The 26588-nt window shown below is 38.4% G+C and overlaps 1 protein-coding gene across 3 annotated transcripts in view; it reads left to right on the top strand.

Moving 5' to 3' along the window:
* The window catches only part of BBS9 (Bardet-Biedl syndrome 9), a 345480-nt gene that overhangs the window by 215669 nt on the left and 103223 nt on the right, over window positions 1–26588 (top strand). For 2 of the 3 annotated variants that reach the window (XM_068405604.1, XM_068405603.1), the window contains one exon: window positions 8592–8702. In XM_068405604.1, coding sequence (XP_068261705.1) covers window positions 8592–8702 — 111 coding nt within the window. Of the gene's footprint in view, window positions 1–8591; window positions 8703–17136; window positions 17177–26588 lie in introns of those variants that run through there. The other variant, XM_068405605.1, reaches the window with a different exon arrangement.

Here is a 26588-nt window from a genome sequence, read left to right as displayed (position 1 = left end):
AAATATAAGTAATGTATGTTTCTTATTGCAGTATTGGAGCAAAGATAGGTTATTACGATTTAATTTGTTCTTAGCTCCTAGTATAATTAATAAAAATCATAGTTGGTTATTAAGTAAAAGTGAAATATTTTTAGACTAAACAAATACAATGTTACTCAGGTTTTACATGTTATGGACTAATCTGATATTTGGGTACAATTGAGAAAGTAGAAATTTACAATACGTGAAAACAATATGCTATCTTTGATATAGTTAACAGGAAAGCAAGTATTTTCAGCGAAGGTTGCAGTTCAAGTGTGGAAGGGAACTTCTGCATTATAAAAAAAGAGTTCTCTTTCTCTCTTATGAATACTTTGATTTCCTTGACTCCTAAGGCCCAAAGGATCTATATGCTGTTTGTCTTGGAAAGGCACCAGGTAGATGTTTATTGGGTTTATTTCAATAACACTAAAAGAGGATGCTTGAATCCATGTTTATTTCATCACTGATTTGCTTATTTCCAAGCAGTATCTGGAGATACAGAAGAACAGAGGCTAGTTCATTACTCTCTTAAAAATACAATGTCTGATTACTTGTATTAAATTTCAGCACTTGGCATTTTGTATTGTATAGTCCAGTGTCTCTCCAAATGTAAATTCAGTAAGTTTGCTTGCCAAATACTTTAGGGAACCAGAATTGTCAGAATTAGAGTTTTTAAGTGTTTACAGTATTGGTGCTGGGTTTTTTCATGAAATATTTTCAATGATACTTTGGTCCCAGAATCTTTTTAAAATTTTTTTTATTTTATGTTGTGAACTAACGCTTCCCTTCCTACAGCTGGTTAAAGCAGCCAGGTAGCTTATTTTTTGTGGTGTCTCCTGTTCACTTTGAATGCTGTGAAAATATTGTTAGATAAATAGAGAATAGTAATTCATTAATGTCCTAATGGTTAGATAACTACTCATAATTAGATAAGAAATAATGGGATAATTTCAGAATACTAATAGATAAGACTACATCTGTTTTGTCCTGTATTCCCTATAACTTCTTTTTGGAGGGGGTGGAGGGGAGGGGGAAAGGAAGAAAAGAAATTCCTGGTTCAGAAGCTCCATCTCTGTGTTAGAATAAGGTAATTTAGTCCTATTCATAAATACAATTGTTTACCTCCACAGTTTCTGTTCAGGGGTTGTTCAAAGCCCTTGCTGTCTTGGTAGTCAGAAACACAATTTCAAGTCAAAATTAATTTAAGATTAATTCCTTCTTGTTCTAAGAGTGTCTTTTATTTTGCCAGACACTAAGGATTTCTGGCCTAATTGCATTATTGGTAAAGATCAGTCTGTTCCATTTTAAGTTAAGCTAGCTTAGCTAAGCAAGACTGGTCATCTGCTCATGTGTCAACAAGGGAAGTGATTCCTATATGATCTTAGTAACCTTCAGCTGAATTTTTCCATGTTTATTTAATCTGTCATGAACATGGTGACAAGAATTGAACACAGTATTCCAGATGTCTTACCAGTGCCTTGTTCAATAGTATTACTGCTTTCTTGATCCTTATTTTGGAACATTGTCAGGTGGATTTCAGAATTGTATTCACCTTTTTCCTGATCATCACACTAGAGCCTTTTTCTTTTATCATCCTGTGATTATTTCTGTGGGTTTTTTGTCTTTGATTTCCATAACACCACCATTTGTGGGGAGAGGTATTAATACCTCTTATAATATTAAAGCAATTACAGTTGCTATTGAAATGTGATCTTGGTATTCGGTAGCTAAAATTTGACATTTTGTGTATTGAACTACTTTATAATCCTTCTCCAAATTGACGAATTCTGTATAATCTTTCAGTTCCCCGTCACAATAGTGCTATGAAGTATTACTCTACCACTTTAATTTTATCTTTCTGAGCAACACATATTCTTCAGTACCTACATTTGAGTCCCAGTTACTAGTCCACTGTCTTCTGTTATCCACAGTATATCTCATATTGCATCTGATGTCAGTAGTTTTTGTTCCTGTATTCTCTTGTCCACAATCATGCATTAATGTACATCTCAAATACTTTTTCTTTGATTTCACTTAGTTTCTGATCTGGATTAAGAATAAGTGCCTCATTAACTGTTTCTATCTGACTACTGTTCCATTATGGCTGACTCAAACATCCAAAAGACCCTGAACAACAAGGCCTCGTGCAGCAAATTGCGTTATCTTTTATTTCACGTTCACAGCTGGGACAAAAATTCCATTTTCACTAAGCTGCCTTACTGAGCTTCCTCTTGTTGTTAACAGCTTGTAAACAATGTTTTGCTTAGGCCAATAAGCCTCAGTCTCCTTGAAGGTAAATAGTTGTCTATTCCTCTGAACCACTCGAATGCTCACCTTCAAAGTCCGGCAGTATGGTTGTGTGACAGAGCACTTTCTTAACTCATAGGTTACAAAACTGCAAACCACACCACAAACACTTACTCTCTCTCCAACTTCTGACTGCAGGCAATGAGGACTTGCTCTTTCTTCACTAATAAGTCCTAAATTTATGTGTGTGTATATATATACATACAAATATATAGTGTCTATATATGTCTGCGTGATTGCATCTTCAGCTTGAGGAATGCTTCATATATGTGCTTCAGGAAACATAAGTGTTTTAAATGGGAATAGGAGCAAAACATTTCTCTAAACTTTTTAGAATGATGAATACCAGGCGGGTTTGGTGTCAAGGTTACAACAGGCCAGTTTAGTCTGTCTCCTTTCAGTGTACACTGAAGAAAGGTTAGAGGCTACATAAAGACAATATTGTGAACATTTTTTGGACAGGCATGCTCCGGAGATCCCAGCTGCTCTGAACATTGACTTTCAGGTGTTGTCTTGGGGTGTGTTGGCAGATAGAAACCAGAACTGACAGCAGAAATTAATTTGAATGCACTTTTAGAAAAAAAAAATTAGAAAAGTGTTTATCAAAGGGAGCATTACCTATTTAAGTTTTTGATGTAAATTAGTAAAAAAGGTCAAAGCACAACTGTCATAATTCATCCTTTGTTCACAGAGTGTAACAAATGACTTTTGGTAGATATTGAATTGCGTTGTATAGTTTAATGTTATTATGTTCTCAGTCCTGCGTAGGGGTACTACTGAATGTTGATCTTGATTGTGTTCTTGGCTGAACGTCCAATAATGCTTCTTTAATGAAAGCAGCTGTTAGATCTGTTCTTAGCAATGTGTTTCCCAATACCATTTGTATGACTTGCATACCACATGCACTGAACCTCATCCTGGAAGAATGGCCAAGACAATTTGACAGTTTAAACAGCATAGTTGCTCCCATAAAGACATTATACTGCCAAAGTACCCTGAAATTCTTGAGTCAAGATTTTATGAATTCAAGCATGTTCAAAGTATATGAATGGGCTGCAAGCTCAAACAGAAGCCACACAAATGATGCAAATTATCTCTGCATAGCTCTCTATGCAAATCGTGGCAACTTATTATAGGACAAGCTATGGAATTTATGAACTGGAAGTTTTGTTAAGAAACATTTCAGTAAAACAAGAGTAAAGCAGAACAACAGTCTGGTATGTCTCTGTGTACTCCCACGGAAAATATGTTTTGGTGATCTTCAATGACCTTGGACTGCATGTTCAGTTGGTATGATTTTTTGTTAGTTTATTATTCTAATGGAATGTAATACAGAAATATTTTCCATCATTTCATTGACTTTGGTTATGTCAAATCAGGCACAAAACAATGGAATTTTATGACTGCACAATTGTAACCACATTACTAGACTTAAGTGCTATGTTCTGAAATCTATAACTGATTAATTAGTGGCTCTACATTTTGCTAGTGAATATTCGAACTAAAAATGGATTTCGCTCCTTTTTCCCCGCTCCTTTTTCCCCGCTCCTTTTTCCCCGCTCCTTTTTCCCCGCTCCTTTTTCCCCGCTCCTTTTTCCCGCTCCTTTTTCCCCGCTCCTTTTTCCCCGCTCCTTTTTCCCCGCTCCTTTTTCCCCGCTCCTTTTTCCCCGCTCCTTTTTCCCCGCTCCTTTTTCCCCGCTCCTTTTTCCCCGCTCCTTTTTCCCCGCTCCTTTTTCCCCGCTCCTTTTTCCCCGCTCCTTTTTCCCCGCTCCTTTTTCCCCGCTCCTTTTTCCCCGCTCCTTTTTCCCCGCTCCTTTTTCCCCGCTCCTTTTTCCCCGCTCCTTTTTCCCCGCTCCTTTTTCCCCGCTCCTTTTTCCCCGCTCCTTTTTCCCCGCTCCTTTTTCCCCGCTCCTTTTTCCCCGCTCCTTTTTCCCCGCTCCTTTTTCCCCGCTCCTTTTTCCCCGCTCCTTTTTCCCCACACTATGCAATGGGAATATTCTTGTGTTCCTGGAATGCGTCTATTCAAATGACAGACTCTAATCCAGACCCGGTATGTGAATAAATGTTCCCTGGACTTCATCATACACTTACATATGTGTTGTTTTCTTCTATAGATTTTATTGTTTTATCTTCCTTCTAGAAAGCAGCAATAGCACTATCTACAAAGCCTGTATGCAGTGTTAAACTTCAGTAGGCAAGCTACTTTCTGATGGGCAGATCCTAATAAAATTTACAGGGCTTGAGTAAATGTAGCTGGCAGAATCAGTAGAAGTAATTGATTAACTCTGTTTTAGAGAGAATAATCTCTAATGCCTTAGACTGCATTTTTAGTACACACTTGCCTAAGGATTATGGACAGCACAGAAAACCCAACTGAACGTGGTTTTGCGTATCGTTTTGGAATCTCTATGAAATAATTTTGCTTTTTAGATGATCTCCATTGTATAATGGTACACCTATGAATGACAAAACCCACTATTTAGAGAGCTTCCTGCTCACATTTTGACTCTCCTGCTGCCAAAGACTGCTCAGGAAGCTTTTTATTCTTCTTTCTGTAGACTCTTGTAAGAGTTAATTTCAAAGGAAAATTGGAACTTTATGCATAGTTTAGATTGTGATTGAGTGGAAGAAAAAGAAGAAACCCAAATAGGCTTTCCCTCAAAGTGCCTTTTCATTTTTCAGATGTATACTGCTTTTTTTTTCCTGTTTTCGACTTTTAAAGCCATTTTAAAATGTGTAAAAACATGGTGATAGGAACCTGTAGGAAAGCTGTCAGTACTTAATTTTTGTTCAATATGTATTATATGTTTATGTTTCCTTTGGGTGTGGGTGTCTTTTTCCAACTTAAGAACCAAATGTGTTACAAAAACAGATGTAGTGAAAATAAACAAGAGAAGTCTCATTTCCTTTGGTGAACAGAGTTCACAATTAACTTGAGTGTAATTTTATGCGTGTTGTACCCTATCAAACAGTTTTGCTGACCAAAGCTTGTTTTCTTGGATTTATCACAACTGATAAAAGATCTGTGATGTCAGACAAGAATTTAGCTACACAGAAAAGGGGGAAAGAGTGGGTCAAATGTAATAACATATTCTAGATGTTATTCCTGCCAACAATTAATGGGGAAATTCATTTTATGAAGCACTGTTTACAGACTGACATCTGGAGACCTTCCCAACTTGGATCATTTCCAGTGTGTAGATTTATGTACTACTATTCCTGCTTCTCTTTTCCCCCCTCTTTCCTTAAATATTTCACTTTTTTGTTTTGTACCATTCACTTAATTATGAATGAATGTGAATTATTTTGCTGCTGTGATTTCTTTTAGGATTCCAGGTGTGTAAAAACTTTAAATGCTTGCTGAAATGGACATTCAGTGGATACTTTTTGAAATGTATACAGAGATATACAAGAATTCAAAGAGGTTTTTTTACTTAAAGTAAAAGACCTGTTAGTCTCTGACCAGAACCCCTGCAGTATGAAATTAAAAAGTTGAGAGTCCTGGCAGGAAAGGTTCTTCTTTTCAGATAGCTGTCCTTCTGAATTGTAAAATGTTTTTGAATCATAAAATCCTGGTCTGCTGTGGTTTAAATATTATATTCAGTGGTGTATATTTGTGCCTTATCCAGTTTCTTTTTCAGTCTAGTGAAAGTTTACAATTTACTTTGAATGTTGAGGTTCTCTCAGTGTGACAATTGTCTTAGTGTGGTCTCCACTCCTTTCTTCCTGTGAGGAATCATAGCATGTTGTCAAGGGTATCCATCGTTATCTTGAGGATGGGTACGTGTGCTTATCGGAGCAAGAAAATGGAATTTGCCATTGGTTCCATTGCAAGAAGTGGATGCCACTTATGATGATGCAGATTAACGTGTAGATGAGGGTCCAGTCATCCTACCTAGCCCTACGCATCAGAATAAGCTAAGGGACATGGTTCAGCAAATTCTACTAGTTCCTTCAGTTAGAAGGTAATACTGGTATTAGAAGAGTAAGATAGAAATGTGGGGGCACGAAGACCTTGATCATGTAAGCTTCATTGCCTCAAAAGAGTAAAAATACTACTATTATGTTGCTTTCTTGTCTGGTCATTTATTTAAATAATTACCGGTACAAGAGTCCTGGTGAAATCCTGCCCCACTGAGAACAGTGCTTTCAGCACATGGAATGCCTTTACGAAACAATAGTAGTTAAAACAGTTCATAGAGAACTGTTATTAGTATCCTTGCAGAAGTAAGAAATAATTACTGCTCTTAATATTGATGCTGATACTATTGCTCTGTGTATTCTGTCTACATTTTCTTTTTATGTGTGTCTATCACTGGTAACATTTCAGTCCTGACTTTTCTCTGTCAAGAAAATAAAGTTATGAAAAAGTAGTGGATTTTGCTTTTAATTTTAATAACTTCTGATAGTATCAGATGACAAGTAAGTCTTAACAAATCTCTCACATCAGAATCAAGAGCAGGAAGTCTTGCTTCCTTTCAGCAAGTAGCGTGTTGTACCTAAGGGCAAATAGACCTTTTCCGACTCCTATTCAGTTACTGTCAGCATTGATGACTAATGAAATATTTTGGTGTCAAAAGCCATCCATTCTCAAGGCTATGTAAGTTACTGAATTTCAGGTTTTAGAATGAATGTGGTAAAAGTTGTTTTTTTTATTTCCATGTAGAAATTCAATAGATGCGAATTGACTTGATGAGTTTTCACTCATGCTGTTAGAAAACGTTATAAAACCCTTTAAAATGTATGATGCCATTCTTAATAGTTCTTTTGTGCAAGAAACCTTAATCTTGTATCCTGTATTTACAGATTACTGTTTAATAGGGTAGATTTTATCTGAAGAATAAGAATGAAAAATATCTAAATTGACTTTTAAAGCAGTGATTTCCATTTAATCAAATCTCATCGTTTACATTTTAGTCACAATTTGCAAATGGGAACAGAAGTATTAGTTTACTGGTATTTATTTTCATTTAGGATGTAGGTACATTTATATTTAATGCAATGTCAGACGTTGCCCCAGTGTTACAGTATTGTAACACGAAGACATTTTTCTAATTTCCCATTTTCTCCTTCAGTTTCATAGCAGGTATCCTAAATATCCGAAGCTGTCATGGGTCATAAGTCTGCACATTGCTTGGGAATGCAATCTTATTTTTAACTGTTTTGCTCGTTTAGTTTGTAAGGAGAGAATAGCCTGTATTGCTGCAAATTGCATACACCAGTTGTGGGGCCTGGAGTAGAACATTTCTTTTCAAAACAGAACAGCTCTGACATAAAGGTGACAAGTCTGTGTGCTCCATTGGGAGCTGATGTGCTGTCTATAAATACGTACTTTCAGAACACAATAGATAAGTACATGGATTTGTTTGCCTTGCTAGCGGTGATCCTGGGAGGGCTGTGAGAAGGAGATGCAGCTCAGCTGTGTGCTGTGTTCTTGGCAATGCACTTACTGTAAGGCTATGTTTTTGCTGTGGAATAGTGACAAATCCTCCAATGTCCTGATCGCAGCTGTTTTGAAATCAATTTACATCAGCCTGTTCCTCTGCAAGCTACTGCAACGATCTTCAGGTGATACTACTACTAGATTCTCTATCTCCATATTTTAAACATAAGTATTTAAACACGTTTGAAGAGAAAGCTGTAAGTCATCGTGTTCTCTAACGAACTACTCAGAAAGCAATATTGCAAAATACAATCTGTATATTATGCCGTGCATCCTAAAATCGCTTGAGTAAGGCATTGCCAGCACAGTATGTTATTGGACAGTGGAAGTGTCCCTGTGTTCCCATGTCTCTAGCGCTAAGTAATAAAAATACTGTATTTAATAACTCATCCAAAAAATATCATGTCATTCTTGGTGGTAAGCTAACCATCTTCATAAGGTTTGTTGACTTTGTAAGTTATTTCATTCACACTTAATTACTTTTATTACAAAACTAGCTCCCAGTAATCTGATCTTTAACACAAATTGCATTATTTCCATCTTTTATGTTGAACCGGTTTTACATATTCTGTGGTCTTAATACATTCAAACTTTTTTCAAACCAGCATAAGTAGGAGAGAGAAGTCATTAAGGCATAATCAGCCTTCTAAACAATGGTAATAGTTTTCTTTAACAAATATTTCTGTGAAGTGAAAGTAAAGACTATTTCAGATTTATATGTTCCTGTCAGCTAATTTATCACCTCTTTTCCTTAATTACGCAGTAGTGAATTTGTTTTGTTACATAAACACCACATTAAGGTTCTTCCATTTTCAACTAGGTGGCTGTACTACAATCCCAGAGTCTGATTTAGAGGAAGGAGTCGTTATACCGGGTTCCACAGCAACGTTTCCCAATCACGAGCAGATTGCAAAGCAGAAATGCAAGCCTGGTAAGAAAAAGAAAATTACATTGTTTTGCTTGAGAGGTGTACAGCTCATCTTTTCAGAATGCTTGTGGGCATATGAAACAATCGACATGTATTTCAGGCTTTGTTAGCATAACTTTCATTTTTTCTTGCGATAATAGTACAACATGTAGGATTCTGGGTTTATTCGGCTTCTATCAAGAATAGTTAAACTGTAGAGATCAGTCTTCGAATTAAATAACTTCACAGTTGAAAGGTTTTGTGCTACAGAATACTTGAATGAGATTCTCACAGGTTTTGTTCACGACCTTTTCCACAGAGGCAAAGTGAAACTGAGGACATTTTGGTGTAATAAAGGCTTTTTTTTTTCTGCAGTATGGTGGTTAGACTTTGTGCCAGCTGATTAAAATATGGTCATGACTTATCTTTTGTGGGGAGACTGCCTAGAATTTCAGAAAAATATTATGGGATATAATAAAATGAAATTATACTGGCTATAAAATATACTGCATATAGTGATGACACGTTTTCTGGAAAGACTTCATGCTGCCGGGAACTGTGATATAGTGTTAACATATTTTAAAAGCAGCACTGTAAAGTAGTGCATTGCAGATTAATAAAGCACCTGGTAAGCTCTCAGGCTTTGACTGCAGCTATTTCCTATTTTGTTTACTGAGTTGCACCTTCACGCCTCTTTCCCCCCTCATTGTCTGATTTTTGTCTTGTAATATTTGTTTTTAAATGTATTTGAATGTTGTTTGTAAATCAGATGTGTTCATTATAGATGGGTTGTAAAGTTAAGAAGAGCAGCTTGGAGGCTGAACCAACAGTAGTCACACAGAAAGACCTTACACATCTGCAAAAAAAAATTAGTTATGTGTTTATAATAGGTGGGCAAACAAGCAGCTGAATACAATTGATGCACAGACAGGCAGGGAGTTGGAATATAGAGTTAATTGCATTAGCAGAATTCACATTAACACATTTTTAGTAGTGGGCAGGGAAGAAGGATATCTAATCCAGCAATGTATAATAATGCCATAGTGTAACTTAAAACTCTAAAATGAGTATCTGCTCACAAAAATGACCTGAAAAATCCACTGAAGGCCTCGAGCTGTGACTTTTCTAGAGTGCTAATTACTTGCAGTCCTCATGGACTTCAGGTCATAAGAAGGGAAGCTGTCAAAGTTGGCATACGTACAGTTTAACCTTTGCCATCTGGATATATTAAGTACCCTCCTGGTAATGGAAAAGTGTATAGTCTGTCTGAGGTAGAATACAATCCTGATAAAATTCTAACTTCAGGCAACTAGACTGATAAATCAAGAACATATGGCAGGCAATCCGTCTTTGTTTGATGCTCCATTCTTCTGATCAAGCACATATTTGTTCTTCAGTGTTCTGAAGATAGTGTTCTACTATGTTTAAACAACCTTATTGCTGGAAAGACTAGCACGTGAGAAAAAGTGTAGAAATGTATTCATGAGATCCCAAACCAGCAGCATGGTGCCCTGCATATCCTACTCTAAGTCTTAGTCCATGATAAAAATTGAGACTTACATCACATAGCTGGCTGTTGTTGCTTTGTAACAATAAAAGGCAGAATGAAAACTTTGAAAGCTTTAAAAAAGTGTTTGGGTTTACAGCCATGTGCTATACCTGTGAATTTAATTCATACACGGGAAGAATTGACTGCCATCTGCCAGTTAGTGCTGCAATATAGACACTGCTTAGAATATCTGCCACTGAGCTGTCTGGAAATTCTAATTGCCTCAAGGGTAAGAGCCAAGGGAACTACTCTTAACCATAAGGTAACACTAGGCATGAAATCACAGCACTGCAGTGTTTTTCTGTACATGATATTTTTGGCCTGAGTTCTTGCTCAGGCACCAGAGACTGCAGCAAGACCACAGTGATTACAATGAGCCCTCAAAGAATATTTGTTGTGTCATATGTATCTTTTTTTTATGAGTTTCCATTTAATTTAACTATGTCCAGTGAGTAAGAGAAAAGAGGGACAAAGTAGAGTAAAAACCCTTTTTCTTCCTCTATCTTCCTTTGTTTCCTGAGCAAGTTCAAGATGGATTTTAACTATAAGTTGAGAGGTTTTGTTTTCTTCTTGTAAATAGCTTTTGTTATTAATATCTCTAGCTATAGAGGTAGTTTAGTGGCAATGCAAAATTATCCTGGCTTTAGAGAGGTTTCTGCGTTTAGCTAATATTTTTTATTGGGCTGTATCAGCTGAACTGATAAGCCATGTCTAAGCTTCTTAATATTCTTTACCAAAAAATTCCCACAGTTTAATGATAGAGGTTTAAATAGATAAACATAGATTGAGGCTACAACACCAAATAGCTCAAAACTGACGAGAAAAAACAGGGTCTCTTCAGCTGTAGTTTAGTACGAACATGGGCACAAGGGCTGATGTCCCTGTGTAGGAAACCTGAAGAGAAACATGTCTAGTAATAGATTGCATTCACAGAGGAAGATGGAAATCAAAGGAATAAAATGAGCTGATCAGGTTAGAAGGATTCTGCAGGTCATGGGAGAACTTCAGCTGAATGTGATGGACTACCATCCCTTGAAACGGAGTGAGAAGTGTAGTTACGTACTTGCTCCATCTGGTGCCAGACCAAATCTTGGCAACAGGGTTTTGTACAGGTTGAATTCAATTAATAGTTATGCACAATGTAGTAAAAAAAAAAAAAAGTAATGAAGTTGCCGTAGTGGGAACACATGTATTTCTATATCAGAACAAAGGGTAAGCTCTGATTTCTCCCACTGATACAGTGTGCTGGGTTAGGAAAAAACTCAGGCAGTTCTCAAAAGTACAATCATAGAGGTAGGAAAACAAAGCAGAACAAAGTGTCTTATCTACTGAAAAGAAGTGTAAGACCTGAATCAGACAGGTCTCAGCAGGAAGCAGTGGGATTTCCTCATTGAGAAAGGAAAAAACAAGTCCTCTCAGAGGTGTGCTGTACTTGGACACCCTTGCTTGTAGTTAAATTGTTTGTGTGTATAAATCTGCTGAAGAGAAGTGCTATCGAGAATGTTGGAACATAGAGAAATGATGAGCAGAGGAGGAAGTCTCACGATCAAGAGGAGACCTGAATTCTGGGCCAGATTGTGAGCTCCCTATGAGCATGTCTACGTTATTACTGCTGTGATTGCTGCTTGCATAGATGATATTCAGTTAGCCTTGAGCTAGCTAACTCCACTATTGCTGGCAATCTACATGTGATAGTGTGGCATTGAACCCTGTCTGTAGAATTTACCAAAACTCACAGTAAGTCCTCAACAGTTAATTTAAAACTCTTGCTGCTAGGAAATATCTGAGCTTGCTAATCTCTTGCTAGTGAGATTTAGTGTGTAGTGTATGGAGATGCCTGCCAGTCACTGCATTGTATGCTAGTATGTGCTTTAGGCATGCTGAGAATTTTTAAAAGCCTTTTGAATTTCATGAGTAGACGTAGACCTAGGAAAGAGGTCACTGCCTTAAGTATGTTGTATGAACTATGCAAAGAACTGTGTGGGGGAAATGAGGGACTAAGACCTGGAAGACTGTGCTGTGCTATGAGGAAGTGTGCTGTAGGGTAGCATCCTGCCACAGACATACTGAGACTTTGCAGGCAGCTGCTAATCATGTCAATGAGGCTTTTGGCCTTATTTGGAATAGTGACTTAGGACAGCAGAAAATGACATCTAGCAGTCATGCTGCAAGTCTGTGCAAGGAGAGAATGAATGGTTCTGGCCCAATCACAGAGTTTCTTTGGAAGAGGAATTAATGGTTGTATGATGTTTTCTTTTTATTGCTGAAATAGTTCACACTGATTTTTTTCCTTATTTATTCTATTCTAATCCAAGTATGTTCTGATTCCATAGTAAAGAATGGGATCAGGTTCATGATATTTGGAAGTTAATGATATTATTGCAGTTGTAGAAGTAGCTTCTTGCCAATGGCTTTTGCTTTGAGTGGGCACAAAAGTATTCCCTTGAACATTCCCTGTCCCAGTGAATGGAAAATAATTCTTCCTGCTTACTCCCTCAAGTCACTCAGTCTGTGTGCATTGCATCTGGAGGAGTAACGTTAGCGTGATAAATCTATCCCTGCTAACTTTGATCTTGGTGTTTTGGTTAGAGTGAGGACAGCACAGCATAGATCTCATTGTGGGCTGCATAAGCCTGGTGAAGAGTTTGAATATAATTTGAAGTTGAGTCCACTTTGGAGGCTCTGTTACATCATTACTTTTTCCATGAACGCACAGCTACAATATCAATGAAGATACGCTGACTTCTGCTTCAGTCACAAGTACAAATGCAGTGATTGTAGACTCTTTGTCCTGGTTTAACCCCAGCTGGCAACTAAGCCCCACACAGCTGCTCACTCACTCCCCTCACAGTGGGATGGGGGAGCGAATTGGAATAAAAGTGAGAAAACTCATGGGTTGAGATAAAGACAGTTTAAGTAAAGCCAAAACTGCACACACAAGCAAAGTGAAACAAGGAATTCATTCACTACTGCCCATGGGCAGGCAGGTGCTAGGCTATCTCCAGGAAAGCAGGGCTCCATCACGCATAACGGTTACTTGGGAGGACATGCCGTAACTCTGAACATCCCCCCCGCCCCTTCCTTCTCCTTCCCCCAGCTTTATATGCTGAGCATGGCATCATATGGTATGGGATATCCCTTTGGTCAGTTGGGGTCAGCTGTCCCAGCTGTGTTGCCTCCCAGCTTCTTGTGCACCCTCAGTCTACTTGCTGGTGGGGCAGCGTGAGAAGCAGAAAAGGCTTTTCAGGATTTTACAACACTGATTGACAGCCGGCTAAACATGAGCCAGCAGTGTGCCCAGGTGGCCAAGAAGGCCAATGGCATCCTGGCCTCTATTAGGAATAGTGTAGCCAGCCGGTCTAGGGAAGTGATCGTCCCTCTGTACTCGGCACTGGTGAGGCCGCACCTTGAATCCTGTGTCCAGTTCTGGGCCCCGCACTTCAAGAAAGATGTTGAGGTGTTGGAGCAAGTCCAGAGGAGGGCGACCAAGCTGGTGAAGGGTCTGAAGGGTCTGACCTACGAGGAACGGCTGAGGGAGCTGGGGTTGTTTAGCCTGGAGAAGAGGAGGCTCAGAGATGACCTTATTGCAGTCTACAACTACCTGAAGGGAGGTTGTAGCGCAGTGGGAGTCGGCCTCTTCTCCCAGGCAACTAGCGATAGGACAAGAGGACATAGCCTCAAGCTTTGCCAGGGGAGGTTCAGGTTGGACATTAGGAAGCATTTCTTCTCAGCAAGGGTCATTAGCCATTGGAAGGGGCTGCCCAGGGAGGTGGTGGAGTCAGCATCTCTGGATGTGTTTAAGAAAAGAGTGGAGATGGCACTTAGTGCCATGGTCTAGTTGACAGGGTGGTGTCAGGGCAATGGTTGGACTTGATGATCCCAGAGGTCTCTTCCAACCTGGTTGATTCTGTGATTCTGTGAACACTGTGAGTCAGATTTGTCAAGTGTCATGTCTTGCCGCTATTGGAATTTTCACAACTTGTAAGACTTGATTTTCCTGGCAGAATTATTCACCAAAGATCCTGTAAATCTGTCCTGTTAATAATCTATCCAAATGAAAAAAGTCTTAAATATTTAAGGGAATCGTTTGCCTGACTTTGCCATGATAATTCAGAATAATCATTGTCTCTTCTTGAGAGAGCAACAGAGAACGTGGCCCAGTATTTACATTTATTGTTTAAATACAAATATATCTGAGAAGCTATTCATGACACCAAATGAGACCAAAGGTTTGGCATTTGCACTTGCTACCGTGCTGCCACTGCTTTTAGTTAAATTCTTTGGATTTTGCTGTCATGCAAATATTTAGATGACTTAAAGATCGAATTTCAAAGTTCTCATCTTGTATGATTATATTTAGTCAAGTAAATAAACTTTCATAGTTTAATACTCATAGCATCTAAGACAAAAACTGTCTCGGCATGTATATTTATGTATTGGAACAGATCTTTTAACTGTCTTTAAGTTGAAGCATCTGGCTTATTACTTTCAATTAAATACACAGGCAGTTATACATAAATGACACTGAGGTTGAGCTATAAACTCCAGTAAAAGAAGATATTCTGAACCAAATCTTCAAAACACCCTCCAAAGTTGCACCCAGATGTTGCACAGCTGCACATCTTTTCTTACAAGTTTTACTTAGTGTGTTTTATTTATTTTATTTGTTACTTTATCTCTAGCATTGCATGACAATGTTCATGTAGATGCTGTGGGGGCCTTTTAAGAGGATCTTTCAACTTTACCCTTCTAATCAAAGATTGCTGTCCGTATTATGCCTGGACAATTTTAGGAGCTATCACATGATTCCAGCCCACAAAGATGCTTAGTTACACAACCTTGTGTAAACAACTCTTGTTAGTAAACAAGATTGCAACTAATTTACTTTAAAGAGTCTAGTGACACATTTAATTTGTGTGTTTCATTTTTCTTATGAGTCATAATTTACGTGGATACACAACTGTGTAAAACTACCATCTATAAAGTAGCTCATCACAAAGTGATGTAATATAAGATGAAGTTTTGATAGTGTTTCATTTATTTGATTTTAGAAAGGAGTTTTCTTAAACACTTGACTTCGTACAAACAGTTGATGGTAAAGAGCTTTTGAATAAAAATTGCTGCCAGCGATCCACTGAGTCTTTTTATTTTTGTGCTGTATTGTTCTTAATATTATCTTTTACCAACACAAATGAGCAGAGACATATCCTTGATTTTGTTTTAAAGGGTATTTAAATGTGCTGTAAAAACGGGTTTATGAAAGATTTCTATTTGCTCTAGATCAGATATATAGTATTTATATATTGGACTAATAACTGGACTAAATTTTCAACATACACAAGATACAGGTGGCCTTACTACTGTTACTGTAATTATCGTTTGCTACACTAGTAATCATTTGGATACTGTTATTCTTGCCAGTTACAGCAAAAGTATTTTCAATGTACGTAGCCAAGCAATTAAGTTTTTCAGGTTAGACAGTATAATAGGACAGAAATCAATCCTAATACTAACTGTATTGTACATGAGATTAAATAAAAGGGAAATGTATAAATTAAGCTAAAGATCATTTTGCAAAAGTGTACGTGCTGTCTGGAATAGGATTTCGTGCTCATAATGAGCTTTCAAAACAATCAGTTGAACGAATCAGTGTGGTTGGCAACAGAGACTTTTCAGCTGTCAGTGGCCACAGTTTTGAACCTGAACTTCTGTCTGAAGTTTGATTGCTAAACTCATGACAAAAGTAAGAACAACAGGTCTGACTTCAGACTGATTTTGTGAAAATCATTGAAGGACCAATTTACATAGCTCCTCTGAGGCAGTAAATGTGCCTCTGACAGTTTCAAGCATTTTGACAAGCGTAGTGCAACACAATATTTTGTCCTTGAGCTAACAAAGAGTCTTGAATTAGAAACTAATTAGCAAAAATGCTGAAACCTGTGGTGGCCTCAGGTAAGTGAAAGCTCCTTCAAGACCTAACCTTATTAGTAGCTCACTTAGTGTATTTCCCTCTGATGTATTGTAGTGCTGTGAGACTAGATCCTTGTTTCTTTCTGTATGGACATTGCTATATAATAGGAAAGATACCAGGAGCCTGCAGGTGGGCCCACCTAATACTTTAAAATTGCTAAGCTAATTGTTTCCACAAGAAAAGGTGCAAAGAAAATCACTGGGCTACAAAAAGCCTATTTTTCTGGAGAGAGCTGACGAGATTTATGGAGGTTTTCTTTTCCAGAGTCTGTTTTTCTAAAGAGCACTACAGCTTAAGAGATTAATGTGAGAATTCCTTCGTTAAGTCAATACCAAATGAAGTGTAGTTTATGTATTAGAAGGAGCTTGTATGTACATATCATGCGAAATGTAATATAACACATGAGAACATAGCAAGTCTTATTTATGTTCTAATATTTGGAGATTCAAGTGTATTATAATGTATATTATCCACTGCAGTGGGTGAAGAGATCAGTCTGTGTTTGCCCCGTACCAATGGCTGTGGTAGCGTTTTAGAAAATGTTTCCTTTCAAAGGTTAAAAAAGTCTCTGACTAATTGAAGTTTGTTTCATGACTGTCAATGAAACAAAGAACTGAGGGGTGCCTTCCACTCTGCTTCGTGGGTTGTCTCAGAAATTGCTGTGCGATCATAGAAAAAAGGTATGAAATGAACAAGTCATGGTATAGAGAGCCTGAGCCTTTTCCTTTGAATTCAGTGGCTTTAATGGAAAAAATCATTTGTTTAAAGCACTTTTATGACTTGAGAATTCAAAGACAGTCTTAAGATTATTAGCAAAAGGTTGCTATTGTTGCAGTTAGGGGAGCAGTAAAGAGTGATACAGGGCATAACAACATACTCATGGTCATATCCAAAGCTTTTTGGAACTGATGAAAAAGCATTTCCTTATTTTTATCAAGTCCTGAACATGAGAACTACTGATGGATAACAGAAGATAAGGAACACATAAAAGGTAGGTTGAGAAGAAGGGGCATGCTAAATATGGAACAAAACAAAAATCAAAGCTAAACACGTTGTTACGAATTCAGAATAGGTCTTGTATGTGAGAAAGGGCAACTGTAGCACAGTGGAAGGAATCAAAAAAAGAAGTTTAAAAACTTTTTATGTGACTAAATGTTGTTTTTCATATTTCCTTGGCACTTATCTTGCATAACTATGAGCTTAAGAGAAGTAGATGATTTTCTGTCACAGGGATTCACTCACTCGCTTGTCCTGTGCCAGTAAAGATGGGCAGGACAGAAACTAGTCTGACTTTTCTGTTACTTGCTGCTGCTTACTTTTCCTGTGTAAAGGTGAAGGTTAATGCTCTGTTTTCCTTGCTAGCATTTGTAAGATTTCTTGTGTTGTTTTTGTGTCCTCACACCAGTTGCTTTCTCCATCATATCAAATGTCGCCACCTAAAGTGCCCTCTGCAATTATCCCCAGCGCTTTGTTTCTGGTAGATATGAACTGCTGGCTATTGTTTTCTCTAACTCCGTGGTGAAGTCTTTTCACTGAAGACTCAGTAAAACTTGTTTCTCAAGACATCTGTTTTCCCACCTAATACTTTATTGTCTCTCCAGTTCTTCTACACAAACTTTTGTACCTAGTTTTTTGTTTAACTGGAAAATCGTCATTTTGTTCAGAACATGGAGAGCTTTGAATTTCATATGTTGTTTAGATCAGTGCATTATTCCTGGCTTCACTTCTCTTGTCAGATCTTTGTTGGTTAGTGAGATAGTACACAGATATCTGTGCTGCTTTCTTGACATTATAGAAATGTGTCTATAAAATTTACTTTCTACTAGTGATTCTTTATGTGCATTTGTGTTAGATGTTAATGGCTCCTGTATGTTCTTGGCAGTCTTTGAGAAGTATAAAAAAAAATGCTGTTTTGATTTCTAATGAGATATTAAAAAAAAAAGAATAAAAGGACAGAGAAACTCATCAAAATATTATTTGTATGCCCACTCTGCATTCCCAGCGAAGGATTTAGCGACTCCCAGGTATATTATTGAATCGTTGTCAACAAGGACAGGCAGGCAGAGGAGAATACAGACACTTTTGGCTTCTACCATCCATCTTTATATAAAAGAGGTAATTAAAAGTAAGATGTTCAATAGCAGAAAAACAGAACCAAGCACTCCACGTTAAGACCTCCTGTACTGCTGCAAACAGTACTGCAAGTTTTAGGAAAACACAAAAACTCATTGAGCGCTCCAAGGAGGAGTTCTTCCGATGCAGAAACTCGGGGTTGGAATCATGGGGCTTATGGTATATATAAAAGTCAGACTACACATAATAAAGGTTACTTCTGTCCTCGAACCGTTTCGCTAACTTTCTCAGATTCTTGATGTTAAACTAATGTAATTGTTTGATATATCAGATGAGTATTAGCTAAATCCAGGATGAGGCTGTAAAGTGGTTTTCCATGTCTTTTTTCCAGGTTGCACAAAATGCCAAGACTCACTTTATAGCTTGTCAACATTGGCCACCAAAGGGAGATTAGCTCTGGGTCTTTAGGAACTGTTTGCTGGAAAAAAATGACATTGTGAAGGTGTTAGAGGTTATTTTCCAAAATATCTTCTTTTAGAAGTAATTTTGGTGTCTTGTGCCCCTTTCTTCCCTCCCAATTCCAGAAGGCAGCGATCCATATTATGAGCTAATGGCTTAAACTTTCTTTAGAAAAAAAGGCTGGTTTTGAGATGCAAGATTGCATGAAAACACCTGAAACTGCTAGTATCAGTTCTCTCTCCCTTAGGGCTGACTCTGCAACCTCTTGAAAAATAAAGGATTTGAATGGAAATACTGACTCTCATTTAAAGAACTGCTGACACGCCTGAAATGATGGAGCACATTCCCACATGCTCTTTGTTGGAGAGTGTTACTGGAATTGCAAATAGGTTTTCCATGTCATTTTGTGGAAATTATCAGTGCCATTATAAGACACTTTGGAGCATTGCTAGAGCTTTGAATTGTCAAGGAATGGACATGGTTGGTAATATGGATGATGTATAATGCCAGAGCACATCATCTTAGTTAAATAATTTTGTGAATAGTACTGAAATGTTTCCAGAACTATCAGCAATTTTTTCTCTTAATTATTAGAATGAAATATTCAAAATGTTACTGCACCATCAAGGTTCTACAACTCAGAGCTTTTCTGTAGAGGAAATGCAATTTCCATGTATGTACAAGTAGGTGATACTGTAATGCTAGGGTTGACGTGCCTCAGAAGAGGCTTGAACCCCAAATCCTAATAGTCTGTTGTGCCTCAAAGTTGTTCTTGCTTTGGTATGCTGGAGCAGTACACGTTTCGGTCATGCTGGCTGTAGCTCTTAAAACTGATCACTTAAAATGAGCAGTAAAATGTTAATTTTACATTTGTATGCAGTAGCGTAAAGAGCTCTTCTGCAGTTTTTGAGTGCTTGGTGACACAGTTCCTCAGTGTGAACGTATGCCTAATTCACAGAACACATTCTGCTTTTAATAGTACGTCTTTTGGGGCCCCACCTCTGCGTGCTGTCACAACTATCATAGCTGATGGCCTGTCACAAACTCCTTGGTTCTTGACTTGGTTGTCATTGCCTGTGGCTGTGAGATGCAGCACGTGTGACCATGTTGTCCCTAATGCTTGAATATGTCATATTTCTAACTTCAGTGGAGAATTAAAATTTAGTAGTTAATGACTCTGTAAGTTTGGCTATGCTTAATGCAGGTCTTCCAATGTTTTCTGACCAAGGGACACATCAGTTACAATAACAGAATTGAAAAAGTTAGGCTTCAAGAACTGATTCAAGTTCACCACGTTGAGTGAGGATGGCTAGATGACTTTGTGAAAGAATTGTTTGGTACCTTGGGACCAAACAATATTATACTTTAGGAAGACTTCCACAAAGTCTTCCTATGTTCCACATGGAACACTGGAACAGGCTGCCCAGAGAGGTTGTGGAGTCTCCTACTCTGGAGACGTTCAAAACCCGCCTGGACGCGTTCCTGTGTGATATGATCTAGGTAATCCTGCTCCGGCAGGGGGATTGGACTAGATGATCTTTCGAGGTCCCTTCCAATCCCTAACATTCTGTGATTCTGTGAAAAGGGACAAGCAACAGCAGAGCAGTAGCCCTTGTTATTAAAATCAACGGTTCCAGCAAAGCAGTTCTTACTACTTACCCTGAGGTACAGCAGATTTTGTCAGCCCCATCAATTATTTGTCAGCTGTCTCTGCTAAGTACATTCTTATTCTGGATTACTCTGTATTGTTGTACTTCACAGAGTATCCTTGCATGTACTTTTTCACCTGTTACAGTGGTTGCTGTGTCACCCTCACCAATTCAGCTCAATGTATATCTCTTATCTAGTAAGACAGAATCACAGAATTGCAGAATGGTTAGGGGTTGGAAGGGACCTCTGGAGATCATCCAGTCCAACCCCCTGCCAAAGCAGGTTCCCCCAGAGCATGTTGCACAGGGTTGCGTCCAGGTGGGTTTTGAATATCTCCAGAGAAGGAGACTCTGCACCCTCCCTGGGCAGCCTGTTCCACTGCTCTGCCACCCTCAAAGTAAAGAAGTTCCTCCTCATATTCAGATGGAACTTCCCATGTTTCAGCTTGTGCCCATTGCCCCTTGTCCTGTCACTGGGCACCACTGAGAAGAGTCTGGTCCCCTCCTCTTGACACCCACCCCTAAGGTATTTGTAAGTGTTGATAAGATCCCCTCTCGGTCTTCTCCAGGCTGAACAGACCCAGCTCTCAGCCTCTACTCATAGGAGAGATGCTCCAGTCCTCTGATCATCTTTGTAGCCCTTTACTGGACTCTCTCCAGTAATTCCTTATCTTTCTTGAACTGGGGGGCCCAGAACTGCACACAGTTACTCCAGATGTGACCTCACCAGGGCCGTGTAGAGGGGCAGGATAACCTCCCTTGACCTGCTGGCCACACTCTTCCTAATGCACCCCAGGACACCATTGGCCTTCCTGGCCACAAGGGCACACTGCTGGCTCATGGTGAACTTGTTGTCCACCAGAACACCCAGGTCCTTCTCTGCAGAGCTGCTCTCCAGTAGATCAGCCCCCAACCTGTACCGGTGCATGGGGTTGCAAATAAGATGCTACTTAATCAAATCTGAACTCTTACTTAATTTAGTTGTCTTTAAAATTTCTCTGTAAAGGTTGCCCTTGCCTTCGTGTTAATAATGAATTAAATCTGTGACTTTTTTTTAATGTATTTTGCCTCATAGGCGTCATATTTGTCTTCAAGTCTAGTAATCCCGAGTGTCATGGGCAGAATGATGGGCTGCGTAACACTGTGCGATACCCCAGCTATGTATTAGCACCCCGGAGAATACTAATTTAAAAATTAGAAGCTAAGCTTGTTTTCTGGGAAGTAGCCGTAGCAAAACGTTGTAGCTTGGATTTTGGTGTCATCTATGATTCCATTCAAGAAAACCTTAAATGTGAATGTTAGGAGTTAAAAATACCAAAATTACATGCAGTTAGACAGAATTAGAGCTCTCCCGTGGCTTTGTTTATCAAGAAAATTTTGTTCTTTTGTGGCTTTATTCTGGTGTTTTTAATATTCCAGCAAATATTAGATTTTTTTTTTTCCCCCCATGTGTATGAGTACTAACAACTTGTCACTTTGAGATTGGCAACTGCTATCATTGCAGATGGGAAAGAGGAAAAAGAAGCAAGGTGAGAACAGAGGATAGAAGAAATAGCACAGCAGAAAATGAGAAAAATAGAAAATACACTAAATGTTACATGTCACATGGGTACTAGTTCTCTCCCCTGTAGCCATAATCCAGCAAAGTTTTTAATTGTGAGAAGCATGATTAAAAACATGTGCATGCTTTCATCTGGCCTGCATAGCTAGCAGCATTAAGCAGTTAATCACTGCAACTGTTCCTCAGCACATTGCAAAATGTGCCTGAAAAGGTGACTTTGGTATAGCTAGGTTGCGAGCGAGTACCTAGGGTAGCTAACTTAAAACTAGATTGGTTGAATCAGAAGGAGTTATGGCCTAAATCAGGGCAGTTGCCACGGCTTTATCTCGTCTTTCTCACAGCCACCAAGTGTTTATCCATTTGCTGGTGCCAGCACTACTGTTATGACCAGGTGGTAAAGCAGCTTTAGGGAGCTGAACTGATTGAAACCTTGCTCCAAATATGGTTAAAGCTGCTTTTTTTACCGTAGTCTTTATCCATTATATTTAGACCATCAAAAGGAAAGTTTACTATTTTATCGGGTCAGTGAGTTGCAACTGGGTCTGCAGCCACAAAGCTGCTCGTTCTGCAGTGGAGGAGGTTGGTATGTGCATCACGCTGCGTGGAGGAGAACATAACTATCCGTTTTGGCAGCAGGCCGTAGGTATATCGAATTAAGTATAACATGAAATTGTGTCCTAGCTTTTGCCTCAATCAGCTTCCTGAATCATTCCCCACGTAATTGCAGCAGCGTGAGTGCTGGTTCAAGGAAGAAGGGAACGGGGAAGCCACGACTCCCCAGCTTACGTTAGCTTCCACTGCCGTGTGACTCGCAGCAGCAGTAGCTGGAGCATATTCAGACCCTTAAGAAACAGGAGCACTGAGAAAAGAACCCAGAATGCTAGTAAGATTTTTTTAAATTGTGTGCTCTGCCTTATTAAGTGAAATTGTAAAGTTATTCTGAGTTCCATTACCTAATGAACCAGTGCTGGAAATACTAGTTTATTTTTATGCTGTGGAAAGTGGTTTATGTACGATGGGGAGCCTCTTCATTCTTGTGTTCACAAACCATTGTGCCAGAACTCATTTATGCTTTTTCCTGGCAATTTTCTCACAGCTCTAAAACTGTGGACACAGGATCTAGTCCAACTAAGTTCTTAAGCACATACACTGCTAAATATATGTAGTCTCACTGGACTCACAAGGGAGTATAGTAGGCGAAGTGAAAACGCCCTCTGGTCTTTCTGTATCAGCTGTATTTGGTCTTTCTTGGAGTAAAACTGGTTGTAAGCCTGAAAGTAATGTCATATTAGGACAGTTGCTTCTTCTGTACTCCTTAGCATTTTGTTGGTTTCGTCAAATGGAGAATAGGTCAAGACTCCATCAGGAACATGAAGCTAAGCCAACACATAAATACCCTTGAGGAGCAGTTTTAACATTTTGGAATATTTATAGCTAACAGCTAAACTTTAGGATAATAAACTGTTCATGGGCTGTGTTAGTTCATTTTCTCTAAAATAAAATTTTTATTCTGGCTGAATGCCAAACATCTCAGCATGGATTAGAAATCAATCTGGAATGGTCTAAAATTAAATTACCACTCTTTCTTTTCTTTTCCCTTTGTTACAAGGATTTTTTAGAGGAGCTGTCTGATACACACAGTGTAATACAATAAATGACTGAACTAAAAAAAAAGGGGGGGGGCGGTGGCAATGCAAGAACCTCTGTTAAATTTCATTTGCTTTCTGGAGTACTGCTCTGACAATTATGCACTGACTTAAAGTAATGTGTCACATTCTATATTTCACTGTTTCTTTTCTGGATCCTCAGTAGTTGATATTTATAGTCATGTAATACATCATGACATATATTGTGTACTTTAATGCAAAGACAAACTAGAAAACATAGAATATTTAGCCAAAACTGATTTCTTTTGCTGGTAACTGCATCCCCCTCTCCTGTGGTGGTAACCCTTAAGATCTGTGTTTCAGATCTGTTTTTTCTGATCAGCTTTGATTTGGAGTGATTCTCCTTCTGCTCCCACTTTCTGCTTTCATTCTCAAATCTTGGAGTCCTTTTTCTTCCTGGAGAACAATGAATTCTTTTCAGTGCTCAGCTTGTAATACTTGGTAGAGATGCAGAAGGTGTTGATGGTAGTTATGAAGGCAAAGGTGATCAGGACTTCTGGGTTTCCTGCCCAGATACCATGGCTGCTCTGCGTATTCAGTTCTGTGATCTTTGTAGTCTGATTTTCATTAAGAAGAATTAGGTAACTGTTTCTCAGAGTGTAGGATGTTCCTAAATTTTGAAGAACAATCATAGGTAGCACTTAAAAGTTATTGTATTACATGTGGAGAAAGATAGTTGAAATGAATGCAAGATTTCATTAATTTGGTCAGTGATTAGAGTGCACTTTCCCTAAACTGAGTTCTGCCTTATCTGTATTAACTACCCATTTGTTGCTTCTTTCAAATTCAAGATAATTTCTGCAAGAGTTTAGGTCAATGGCTATCAAGGTTGCCATTCCCTCCAAAACCGAGCGTTGTCTCTCAGTTCCTAATGCCCCAAAGAATGGTTTTCTGCCAGGTTACATCCCTGAACTTATTCTCCAGAAGAGCAAATGAGAACTAATGTTGATGGAATCAGGAGTTTACACATGGGCAGCCACAAATAAGGCAACAGAGACATCCGCTAAAACTGTTCTAGAAGCAGACCTCACAGGTTTGTGTGTGAAGCTGATTTTATTTGCTCCTAAAATCAGATTCTAGGTTATTTACAGAATCACAGAACAGAGGCAATAGTAATATCTAATACAATTGTTAATAAATCACCAAAAAGTAGCCAACTGAAATGTTAAGTGTGCATGCAGCTCAGTCTAGAGAACCTGAAAGTGTTTTCAGACTTATTTCTGCAAATCAATAGGAATACATTTGTGCAAAAGAAGATAATGGTTGAAGTTTATATAGGAATTAAAGAATTCATATACGATAAATCAGGTATTTAAGCCATTCTCTAATTCTCAAAAAGTCTTCCACCTAAATCACTGCTTCAGACACAAATGATTTTTTTTTTTGCCAACAGTTATTTGATCTCTGAGTTATCTGTGGTTTCAGTACTTCTCAAAGTAGTCATCTTTCATGGTTTTCCTGCTGAGTGCCCTGTAGTTATGGAAGAGGCAATCCATAAAGGTTGTTTTTTTGTTTTGTTGTGGCTTTTTTCTTTTTTTTTAAAAAAAAGCAACCTGAGTGCTAATGTTTGTAATTTCCACTGTTCCAGCTTTGAGAAGTACTTGGTTCTTATGTCACAAAAGTGGGCAGAGGGGGCTCCCCTCCTGCCTTCTCTTCCTTAAATCCTAAATAGTGAAATATTCTCCTCGCTCTCTGAAAGCAGGTGTTTCAAGTGTGCTTGCTCACCATTATCTGCTACCACAGAAAAATAGGAGTGGGGTTTGAGTTCTTGAGAGAGGTTTTTAAAGCTCTTTCAGATCTTTGGACTATGATTTTCCTAGATATGTATTGTTGTCCTCATTGAAGAACCATGGTGATGTGCTTCATTCTAAAATATCACAAAGAAAATCTCTGTTTTTAGAGAAAACAGGATGGGTTTTGAAATCTGCAATGTGCATTAAGTAATGCATGTTGCCTGATTTTGTCATAAGTAACGGTTTCAGGGGAGACTGTTCTTGGCAGGCACTGCTTGAACTAGAATTAACAGGCTCGTGATGAGAGATCCCAAGAGATCTCCTGTCTTTGTACAGATGTCTAAAATAACCCACAAAACTTTCCACAGGAATCTCTGGATAGGCAAGGTACGTTCCCTTGTTTTGTGCATCTACATTCTCCCAGAAAAATATCTGCCTGTCACTCATATCTGTTCATATCCATTTGTCCTGTGATATGACACCTCTTTTCACCTGCCATTCCAGTAGAAACTGGAGTCAATATTTTTGAGTTGTTCTGGCAAGAGGCAATTTGTCTCATATTGAGCTGAATTTGAGAAGTTTGTGAAAATTTTACTTTATCTTATAACACAGATTTATGACCAATAGAAAAGGGAATGTCTTGGTAATTGATTCACCTTTGCTGAAGGAACAGAAGAGTTCTGATACTGGAACAATGATAAGCAAACTGGTTTGTCAGGACTTTTGATGACAAACATTGGCACTGGAAAGGTAGTTGTGGCATAGGCTCAAATCTTTTCTCTTGCCCAACTTCTGTTGGGCATATTCATTTTGTTTAAGGGTAGTATAAATTCAGGTGAGATCAGACACAGTCTGTCATGTTGTGATTAGAGGAGCCTTAATATAGATCAACCTGCTGATTAGCGGTGCTTTAAAATTATTTGATCATTAATTTATATAGAGATAAAATATACTGAACATTTTAGAAATCCAGTTTTCCAAAGGCTGAACAAACTTTGAATCCATTTTCAGTACAGTTGTATCTTATCCTATGTAATAGATATGTGATAGCAACTTTTGGTGTATCTTAGGCCAATGAGGGATTAACAGCATTGTAAGGAAATATTTTTCAAAAACTAAAGAGAAATTAAATCTAAATTATGATTTTTAAGTGACAAAATGCAGAAAATTGACTTGAAGTGTCTACCCCCCCGCTCTCCCGTCCAGCCAATTGAGTTAAGACTGAGCTACGTTACAAACTTGGTATTC

Source organism: Nyctibius grandis, chromosome 7 (genome assembly GCF_013368605.1).
Source record: "Nyctibius grandis isolate bNycGra1 chromosome 7, bNycGra1.pri, whole genome shotgun sequence".
Classification (NCBI taxonomy): Eukaryota; Metazoa; Chordata; class Aves; order Nyctibiiformes; family Nyctibiidae; genus Nyctibius; species Nyctibius grandis.
This window is presented reverse-complemented; position numbering and strand designations above follow the sequence as displayed.